The following is a 10,905-nucleotide window of genomic DNA, read 5'->3' on the forward strand; positions in this document are numbered from 1 at the left end:
TGAACGAGCCGCTTTCAAAGAGCCGGTTCTTTTAAAGTGAACGGTACGTGAGACGCTGAGTGATAGTATTAGATTAGATATACTTTATTCATCCCACCACGGGGTAATGTACTTGTTACAGCAGCAGAGGAAAGTGTAGCATACACTACAGAGTTAGAAAAAAGTAGAAAAGGCAAAAAAAAAAAGAAAAAACACAATAAACACAAAAAACAATTAACCTTCAAAACAGTACAAGTACTGAGGATAAAAGCGGCATGATATATAAAAAGAGTATTGTAATGTAAAGTCACCATAGTGTAAGAAATATTGTGTATATAAATAAATGAAAGTGACTATGATACAAATAATCATATTATTGCAAGAGTAGTGACCATAATATAAATAATATTACAAAAGTAAGTGACCATGATATAAATAATAACTGCAAGAATAATAACTGCAAGTATAAATGAAATAAAATAGACAAAAAATTGCAATGAGACATGAACAGGAGACTACAACATGAAGCAGCATTTCTATGTGGTGTTTCTAGTGGTCTTACAAGCACGTTAGTGCATTCACTGGGTGGTTTCAGAAAGTTACAACAGTCTGTAAATGCAATGAAAACAATTGGCTACAGCGATTTATTGATAGGAAATGTATTTTTTTACTTTTGAATACGTACGAAATGATTGATTGATTGATTGATTGAAGTGTTGTTTTAGAATATGCAAACAAAAATAAAAATAAAAGTAAGGCAAAACATTTGAACATAGAAATACATATTCAAAAGGTGTGACAAGAAGAATAACTTCCACCCCTTCTCTTTAAATAATGAATGCAATACAAAGCTTCCTTGCAACCTGTTTAGATTTACCAGACAACTAAAACAAAATGATGTATAGAATAATGTAAATGATATATGCGTACAGATACAAATCAAAAGTCAAAACAGTGCTAAATTTGGCTGAATTATGAAAGGTATAAGTAGTAAAAATGAAGCGACGTTTTGGAGTCGAAAGAGCCGGCTCTTCTTGGTGAGCTGAGTCAAATGATCCGACTCCTTAAAAAGAACCTAACTTCCCATCACTACAGCGGCAGCTGCGACTGTGACCTATCTACATTGGGGGATTTTACCCAGGGTTGCGTCTTTCGGGAAGCAAACTTTTTCGCGGTTGCATAGGAAGAACTTTCTTTTTAGTTTGAATGAGCATAATCCCAATGTTTTTCTGACTTTTACAGCTATGAAAATAATAATTTATATGAAAAACATAAATACAACACATTAAATTTAGTTATGTTTGCTGTGGGGTTGGGCGGTACACTACCTGATAGACACAACTGAGGGCATGCACATACACGATACAAGTAGGGAGGTGGGTTTGATCTATGCACCTGCGTGACACGGTACAAAAGAGCACGATTTACAACTAGTAATGTAATGATTTACTCACTGGACTTTCATTCATGGTGCGGTTACGTTTAAAAACGGCCTTCACACGTTAATATAACCACTGTACTTTTACATAAAGTAACGAGAAAACTCAGTAGTATTACACAAATGGGGTTCGCCATGATATATGGGAAATGAACAGACTCGGTGTATTTAAAAACTATGCAACAATAGAGTACAACAGCTGAATTAATAAAGCAAACATGTTATATAACCCCACCTGTGATTAATATTGTTTAAAACTACCAAATATCGTATGTACCAGTATTACACTGTAGCATGCTGGCGGTAAAGCTTAACATTTTCAACCCCCCCTCAGTCCAGCCAGCGAAACGTAGACGCAACCATCTCATTTCGACCTTACAGGTCTGTATATAACAGTTAAAATGTTTATTTTTTTGTTAATGTTTGCAGGATAACTCAATAATTTAACACACTGAATGCGTAAAAGTGTGACACGGAATCACGTTTGTGTCGGAGTTATACTTTTGGTTTGTGCAGCCTCCCCCCCGCGGACACGGTGAATGGTTCCGCCCAACTGGAACCGACTATTCGTCGGCGATGGTTTTATTTACAAATCGTGTTTCTGTCGTGTACAAATCAGATAAATTATCGTGATTACACACAGATTTAGCTCGGTTTTATCGGGCTGGTATTGCTGTCTTAATTCGGAGATAATAACCAGACTGTGAGTCAGTTTCTATATAGGACACCCCTGTCATTATTGGGCACTACTCTCCGGGCACTTCCTCGTTCAAAAGTTTTATTTAGAGGAGGGCTTGAGGAAAAGTTGGACGCCGGTTTGGATATTTCGACGTCAAATATAAAGGACATGGGTCATATTTATCGTATATTTAGGCATAAGTAAAGCATGTAGCTTGTTTTGTTTCTCCTCCCCTCCATGGCTGTAACTGTTAGAAGCAGGCTGACGTCGCACTGAGCGGCTCCCGTAAAGAGGAAGATGTCCACGGCTAACGTTAGCGAGAACATCCGAGGGAAGTTTCCTCTGCACTCCGCGGTGTGGCAGAATGACTACAGGGGACTGGAAGAGCAAATAACCTTACCACAGGTTTGTACGACGCTCAATGTGTCACATCTAATGCTTTAATTCCAGCTAAGATGAAGCCACGAGTGATGAGATGTTTTCAAATACTCACGTAGCACGTCCAGTTTAAAGTAGGCCAGCCGTGTTGACAGATGCTCCGTGGTGTCACACACGGCAGATAACATTTGAAATATTTGTCGGCAGGTTGCTATTCACAGATCAACAGGTTCAGGATTTCACTTTGGACCAACATAATTAATTAGATTACTTAAACACAGCATATAAATTTGACATAATAACTGCTTCACCAGCTAACTGATCTGTGTTTTCCTCCTGATCAGTCAATACATTTACTATTATCTAGTCCAGCATTGATGATCAATAACATAATGTCTGCAGGACAATGTATGGTTAAAACTCAGTTATTTAACATGTTAAATGCATAAAAGTGTAACACAGAACAATCCCCCTTGCAGATACACAGCATATAATTTGACATAACAATAAAAACTGCTTCAGCTAACTAATCTGTGTTTTCCTCACAGTAACTGATCAGTCAATATATTTACTGTAATCTATTTACTGTGATTAATACTGTCCAGCATTGACGATCAATAACATAATGTCTGCAGGACAATGTATGGTTAAAACTCAATTATTTAACGTGTTAAATGCATGGAAGTGTGACACAGAACAACAATCCCCCTTGCAGATACTGTGAATGGTTCGTAACTTGAACACAGCATATAATTTGACATATGATAACATAATAACTGCTTTACCAGCCAACAAATTCAGTATAATCATGGTCAAAAGTGTGTATTGTTGCAATATAATTACTATAATCCAGTCACTCTGATTGATTAAAAAGCAGCATGACTCATATGCGGACCAGACATGATGCTAAGTCCTGTCAGTGTACTGACTGAGTACTGCAGCCCTATCATTATCAAGATGACCTAATTTAAAATGTGTAAGCCTCTGACTCTGTGAGTTATAATATGACGGCCTTGAGTTACGAGTAAAGCGATATTACAAGGTCGTGACCTGCAGCATTTAGATTTTGATTAACTTTACATGTGTGTGTGTTTTGTCCCTTTTTGTTTTCAGAATGACATTGAGGCTGTGGATCCCCGAGGTCGCACACCTCTGCACCTGGCTGTGTCGCTCGGCCACCTGGAGTCAGTGAGAGTCCTTCTCCGACACGGTGCTGAAGTGACTAAAGAAAATGCCAAGAATTGGACGGGTTAGTTATAAAAATAAAAAAAACTGTGGCTACACACCACAGACAAAGTATGCCAGGAATGTTTTCATCACTCGTCTTGTAGATGTGCCTTCTGAGGATTTGTGGATTGTTTGATCGCATAGAGCCCCTTTCACATTAGCTTACATATCATCTGATGTTAATGGCGGTTCTTGGAAAAATGTGTATCCACTTCTCTGACTGCAGTAAAACAGTTTCACTCTCCTTGGTTATTACCGTCATTGTTGAGGTTTTTTTTTTTTTAATGGATAGTTGCTACTCCTGGGGAACAGATGCTGTTACCATAAAAGGTTTAGTGGTTTGTTGATACTTGTCCGTCTCTGTGTAGTGCTGCAGGAGGCAGTCAGCACCGGAGATCCAGAGATGGTTCAGTTAGTGCTTCAACGCAGAGACTACCTCAAAGCCTCCACTGCTCTGGGAGGAGTGCCTGAGCTACTGTCAAAGATCCGAGAGGTTTTTGCTTTTTATAGTTTACATCTGCGCATGTGCTTGGAAATATTTACTGGCAAAGGAAGTAATTGTTCTGTCTATGTTTTCATCCACAGTCTCCAGACTTTTACATGGAAATGAAGTGGGAATTCACAAGTTGGAGTAAGTTTATGACTGTGTGTGCATAGTAACATGTTCATATAGAGCAATTAAGTTTGCAAACAAAGAAAGTATCTATAAATATCAAGACGTTTCAACAGGCCATACTGGAAAAACAACATACCTGCCTCTTGGTAGTTGAAGTATTTGTTTGTGTGATGAGCCAGGATGTTTTTAAATGCAAATACACGTCTTTCCTTTGTGGGACATTCATGTGCTGTTGCTTCACAGTCCCTCTTCTGTCCCGGGTTTGTCCAAGTGATGTTTGTCGCATTTGGAAAAGTGGCGCCAGCCTGCGAGTGGACGCCACTCTTCTAGGCTTTGAAAACATGACCTGGATCAGAGGGCGGAGAAGCTACATCTTCAGAGGAGATGGTGTGTGTTCTAACACAGTTCTCTCTCTCTTGTGATTTGTAGTTTTTCTGTTGTGATTGAAGTCTGTGCCTGACTGTGTTTTCACAGACTCGTGTGCAGAATTGATGGAGGTGAATCACGACGATGAAGTAGTGGACACTGAACGCTTCAACATATCCCAAGAAATAGAGGATGTCACACTAGAGTCGATGCAGCCAGCTGAACAGGAAGTTGCCAAACGGTTGACTACACCTATTGTCAACACCTACTTAGACACCAAGGATATTGCTTTTGAGAGGCAAGAGTCACATCTTTTTCTCACAACGTGCATAACTTTAACTTCCTTTAATCAACCAACAACAAACTGCACAGTACTGGCATCTGGTTGCTTTAATGTCATTAGTTCCTGCTTGAGGTTACTGTGTAAACAGTGATTGCGTCAGACTTATTAATCATCACTTTGCACAGCCCTCTGGGTGATTTTATAGTTTCATTTTAGCAGCTAGTTGTCTAAAATGTAATATTTGCACTGGCTTACACATTCAAACGTTGTCTGACCGCCATTGCTCATGTTTAAGTGAGTGTGTTGTGGAAGGCTACAAAGACACAACTTCAAGTTACAACAGATATAAAAATTTTACCGCTGGGCATGTTTGTCAGTGGCATGAGGTAATATATTGTCACAAGCATCAGATTGCTGATTTTCAAACACAGATGATGTTTTTACTTAACGGATAACTGTATATTTGTCTTGGATATTAATACAGTAGTTTTTTTGATACACAGGTATAACTAATAATATTAGCATGAGGTCTACATATCTAGATGAATATAAAGACAAAAGTAGTATTGCACAATATCTGAGTATCAACAACTTTACTCCATGTCATATCTAAAACTTATAACATTAATCATGGCTCCACTCCATACATTTGTTTAAATACATTAATAATCTACTTAAAATGTTGCATGTTTATAGTTTGTATTGTATCGAGCTGAGGGTTTTGTCTATAATGATTTTGTTTTTGCAGGAACAAGTCTGGGATTTGGGGCTGGAGAAGTGAAAAAACTGAAGTGGTCAATGGATTTGAAGCAAAGGTTTACAGAAGTCATACGTTTAATCTATATTCTGACTAAAGTTTGGTGCCATTTAAAGCTGCGGAGACCATTTCAGATAGTATGTGACATTGGATTCTGGTTGTTTTCTCAGGTTTTCAGTGTGAACAATGTAAATGTGGTGATCAGGACGAGGACAGAGCATCTTACAGACGAGGAGAAAGCCAGAATAAAAAGTAGGTGGAAAATATGCACTGTGTATTACTTCTCTGTCCTTTAGTGTGTGTATATATATATTTTTTTTTCAGCAGACTTAAGCTAAACGAGAGGACTGAAGTTAGACTTATTTTTGTTCAAAGGTGAAAGGAACATCTTGGAGTCTCTGCTGGGGACTGTGGAGCAGCACATAAGTGCACAGGGGGTAAGACGTGCTTTCAGTATTCACATTAAAATGTATTTTGTTCCCAGCTGGTAGCCGTGATTTGATGTGAGTGCTCTGCTTTATAGGACCTGACTCTTGAGTATGCAACTGCCACCAATCCTACTGCCATCACTCCAGAGGAATATTTTGATCCTGACTTTGACCTCGGGGACAGAGACATCGGCCGACCAATTGAACTGAGCATTCGAACACAGAAGTAAGAAACTCAGATTCCTACCCACAGTAACTGTGTGTTCTTTTCAAGAGATGAAGTTATCTAACCTTGTCTTATGCAGGTTCAAAGGCACGCTGTGGATGAGCGAGGAGCATCCTCTGTCTCTGGTGGAGCAGGTGACCCCAATTATTGACCTCATGGCTCGGACCAGTTCCCATTTTGCGCGGCTACGAGACTTTGTGACCCTTAAATTTCCCCCTGGATTTCCAGTTAAAATAGGTACGTGATATTCCTATCATGTCTTATTTGAAAAACTACACTTTGAAGAAGAGCATAAAGCTCCTCTGAAGTCTGTTTTTACATCTAAGCCGTTTTCCTCCTGCAGAGATTCCCCTGTTTCATGTGCTGAATGCCAGGATCACATTTGGCAATGTCAATAAATGCAGTACTGAAGAGGAGGCGGTCACAACGCCAGCAGCTACACCAACATCCTCAGGAGAAGATGAAGAAGCTGCAGGTAGGAATGTTTAACCTCTAAATCTGACTCTGTATTAAAGTAGTTGCACGTCTGTCATCCTTAAACCGCTTTTATTTTGGTGTTCGTCCGTCCAGCACTGCCTCCCTTTCAAGTGTGCCCTGCAGTGTTTGAGGTGCCTGCCAGTTACCACCGGCGAGGAGGCAGCCGACACACACCCGTGTCCAACAACGACGAGGAGCTCCTGCAGTACGCCATCCATCAGAGTCTCCTGGAGTCTCGCAGAGTTCCCGGCCAGGTTCAGAACAATCATTATTTAGTCAGCTCACCACACATGGATCATTTCCCCTGTGCTCTCCTTCATTTCACAAGTCGCTGCATCCTTTAAATGCTCCTGATGTTTGTGTCATTGTAGGAGGGGATTTGGGATGACGCTGACGGGGATTTGACTGATGTGATGCACAGTAGCCAGAGTGACAGGTAGGAACACAGGTTAAGGTCGCTGGCATAGCAGTTATATAATAACACGTGGTGAAGGGAACAGTCTGCTGCTTGCTTGTCCTACAGTGATTCAGTTGATGCTGTGTGTCTGTTCACCTCTTGTCTGTGTCAGTAAAAGCCACAGAACAGAGCTGGATCTCACATTTCCTCTGTCAATGTCATTCTAGGAGTATCCCAGAGGGGGTGCTAGTGGAATACGGAGACACCACCAGCCCTGCCAGCTCCCCTTCTGGATCTAGCACCGACACAGACCTCCGCCTGGCCATGGAGCTCTCAGCACGAGCTCAAGCAGAAGAAGAGAAGATGAGGAGGCAGGAGGAGGAGGAGCTGGAGAGGATATTGCAGCTATCGCTCACTGAAAAGTAAAAAAAATAAAACAAAAAATAAAAAAAAGAGGAATAAGAGGGAATAATAATAACACGGTTCCAGATCCAGAAGCAACCACCACACCTCAATTTCCTTCCTAACCACTGTAGTCATCTATGCAACCGCAGATTTCTTTCTGTAACAGATCATTCTTGCACAGGCACAGGCTTGGTATTTTTGGTAAGAGCATTCTCCTTTATATATATTTCTATCTCAGCTTGGTGTCTCCATCCTCAAGCTTCATGTAATGGACTCCTTTAGATCATTTTGGGTCGGTTCTCCTTTTAATTTATTGACTTTTTTTTTCTCCAAATCAGATTCACAGCAGCAGCTCACGTGTGCTGATCATGTTGTTATCTGGAGTGGGATCAAGTCATTGTAAAAATGTTTGACTACTCAAGGCGACTTCATACAGCGCTGACACTCAAACCTGGAACTGAAAGGTCCAGAGCACTGTTGTTTGTTTTTTTATATCATCCCGTCAGTCCCTGCTTTTTAGAAAGCTAGAATGAAAACAACCTAGCACAATAGAAAGGTACTCGTACTGTGGACCTAAAGGGTCGGATTTGAGTGTCAGCACTGTGATGTCTTCCTACAGAGTTGTCGAGGACCGTCTGCTCACCGAATAACCAAAATCTCAGGGTTCCACAATTTCTCTTCGCTTTGAAATTAGTTTATTAATCGTGACCGATTAATCGGAAATTGTAACCTGGTGAATATTTCTTTGGTGCAAATCACTCTATGCCATATTGATATTAATTCAGAAAGTTTGCTTCATTGAGTCACAAGTTTTCTTTATTTTGTGGACATAGACTCTACAGATGGGAAAACAAAAGCATGTTGCTGTGAGACAAAGCTAAAAATGAGCTGCATGGTAGCATAATATCTTCGCTGCAACAAGGATAGGGGTTTAACTTTTACTTGCCTAATTGTTTCGTAACATTTTCTCTGATTTCATGGTGAGAAAAGGTGTCAAAGATTTTGATTAACTGTCGCTGAGAAACTTCAGTCATCACCTCACATCATAAATGCAATAGTTAGAGACCAGGGTATCTGTGGATTTACAGCCGTCATGCAGTTAAGGAGCAGCCACGCAACCGATGCTGGCTACCCGTCAGCCTTTTGTAGCCACGAACAACTCTAGACCTCCGAGCAGAAGAAAAGACAGCACAGACTCAAAGATCGAGCATGCCCGCCATACGTAGGATTAGTTTCTTCAGCATGTGCCAAGGGATTGCTTCGTCCGGGCAATAGGTAGTGACAAATTCATGTGGTGCCACTCAGACTAAACTTTTTGAACAGATTTTGTAAAAAAAAAAAAAAAAAAAGAATTTTGTAACTTGCAGGTAAAGAAGTTTGAGTTGTATTAGGGTGATGCTGAGATACATGCATTAACCACTATAGTTTATTCACTGACAACAAACCACTCATCAAAGGTCGCTGTGCGTCGCCGTGTTTGACTTTCAGGGGCTTCGGCTGACAAATATATATATAACGCTCAAGTTTCCAAACTCACTGAACAGTCAGCTTAAAAAACAAACAAAACAAAAGAGGCTAGCTTGGGTTAAATTAATGCAGATCTTTGTAATGCACCGTTCCAGCTGCAAAGTTTTTTTTTTTTTAATATGTTAAAATTTTAAGAAAATGTCTGTTTGAAAATGTTCTTTCTAAAATAAAAGCACTTTATTTCCATGAGAATTAACCAGGACTTTGTTTGTGTGATTTCTTTACAAAAACACCTCGTGCACGTCAGGTTTGCACGATTTATCTGCATTTAGCCAGCTGCTAAACTCCGATTGTTGCACATAATGAACGTGCACTGTTGAACAAGTGGATTGTGCAGGATACAAAGCTGCCATGCGGGCATCAGCTCTAAATATAGATGTTATTTATTGATGTTAATTATGATTTTGGAAGTCCGTTTCAATGACGATCTTTCTAAATTAAGTCTGACTGCCTCCATCTAATTATATTGTGTGTATCACAACATCATGTACAAAGCAGGAAATCTTCCACGTTCATCTGACTGATTCACCACACAACAAAATGATGAAATTAACCTGCAGGTTTATTCCAGTACTTTCTTGGTATCACTTTGATTTCATCATGAGAAACCATCCACATTATTTCCACTATAGATCAAAGGCATCTCCCTCACTTATTAAATCCAACTTTTGGACTCCGTAACACATTTTCCTGTGAAAAAATAAGCCAATAAGACAAAAAAGTTGGCCTTTAAAAAGGAAACAAAACACAGCTATTTACAATATTTCCTTTAGGTTTCAAACTTGAATCAAATAAATAATAAAATAACAAACAAATACAGTTTACAGATTTACAAATACAGGGAAAAACAACTAAATGTTTAAGCAATGAAAACTGTCTCACTTTGCAGTTCCTCTGAAATGTTTCCAATGGTTGCATAACCACATTCCCCCTGAGAAGAGCCAATAAGACACATGAAGTCCAAATAAATGACAAAACTCAAATAACACATTGAGGCTTACAGCCAAGATTATTAGGAGTAATCAACCTCATTAAATAAATAAATAAATAAATAAACATAACACACGTGACAAATGAAACCCCAGGTTATAAATAATTGTGCAGTCTGGGGGTTTGCAGTTGTATGTAGCTGTAGCAGAGCTCGTCTGTCCCCCGTCAGGAGGTGTTCAGACACCGGGGCAGAGCTCCCTGGTCCTCGGGCAGCAGCAGCAGCTTTGTCTCCCTCCTCTCTCCTCTCCTCGGACAGTTTTCACCGACGGGACAGCGGTTTGTAGACACACACAGCCATGATAATCATCAGCACCAGGAGGACTGCGAGGACACTGCCCATCATGACTGTGAGGACAAAGACACACCGATCACAGCCAGTAACAACAACAACTGTCTCAGATGATGAATTAAACGCTATTATTGGCCTTAATTAGCCGATTTAATTAGTATTAAATAGCCGCTCCTTTCAGATTAAGACAAAACAGAAGCAGCAGCCTGTGTGTCAGCATCACTGCCTGCACTGACAGGCCTCACATCAGTCCAACATCAAGCCTCACCTAGATCCTGCTTCTGTAAGTTCACATAGGCTCTGTCGGTCAGTCTGAAGTCCTCCGCTTGTCCCTTAACTAAAACACTAAAACTCATTATTAGAGCCGGTGGGATGAGATGCAGCATCATAGCGGTGGAGGCTGAAGGATGATGATGATGATGATGATGATGATGGGAGCGAGG

General features: G+C 40.1%; 1 protein-coding gene and 1 long non-coding RNA gene across 2 annotated transcripts; one reads left to right on the top strand and one right to left on the bottom strand.

The window, feature by feature from the left end:
* The first annotated feature begins 1,952 nt into the window (after positions 1 to 1,952).
* On the top strand, positions 1,953 to 9,227 carry ankrd13a (ankyrin repeat domain 13A). Its single transcript, XM_010754221.3, has 15 exons — positions 1,953 to 2,501; positions 3,588 to 3,723; positions 4,070 to 4,194; positions 4,287 to 4,332; positions 4,561 to 4,704; positions 4,792 to 4,981; positions 5,715 to 5,781; positions 5,894 to 5,975; positions 6,099 to 6,160; positions 6,247 to 6,377; positions 6,457 to 6,614; positions 6,721 to 6,852; positions 6,948 to 7,108; positions 7,226 to 7,290; positions 7,479 to 9,227. Exons 1-15 carry the CDS (start codon positions 2,394 to 2,396, stop codon positions 7,675 to 7,677), a joined length of 1,806 nt encoding a protein of 601 aa, XP_010752523.3. The 5' UTR covers positions 1,953 to 2,393; the 3' UTR covers positions 7,678 to 9,227.
* On the bottom strand, positions 7,995 to 10,905 carry LOC113745636 (uncharacterized). Its single transcript, XR_003462276.1, has 2 exons — positions 10,731 to 10,905; positions 7,995 to 10,518 (listed from the first exon to the last, which is right to left on the bottom strand). It is a non-coding gene; the product is annotated as an uncharacterized LOC113745636 (long non-coding RNA).

Source organism: Larimichthys crocea, chromosome III, assembly GCF_000972845.2.
Source record: "Larimichthys crocea isolate SSNF chromosome III, L_crocea_2.0, whole genome shotgun sequence".
Lineage (NCBI taxonomy): Eukaryota > Metazoa > Chordata > Actinopteri > Sciaenidae > Larimichthys > Larimichthys crocea.

Excerpts from the sequence above, each read along its gene's own strand:
- ankrd13a (XM_010754221.3), top strand. The coding sequence starts at position 2,394 with ATGTCCACGGCTAACGTTAGCGAGAACATCCGAGGGAAGTTTCCTCTG. Across the intron at positions 4,333-4,560 it reads GTGGGAATTCACAAGTTGGA|TCCCTCTTCTGTCCCGGGTT; the intron begins GTAAGTTTATGA and ends GTTGCTTCACAG. Across the intron at positions 7,291-7,478 it reads CACAGTAGCCAGAGTGACAG|GAGTATCCCAGAGGGGGTGC; the intron begins GTAGGAACACAG and ends ATGTCATTCTAG.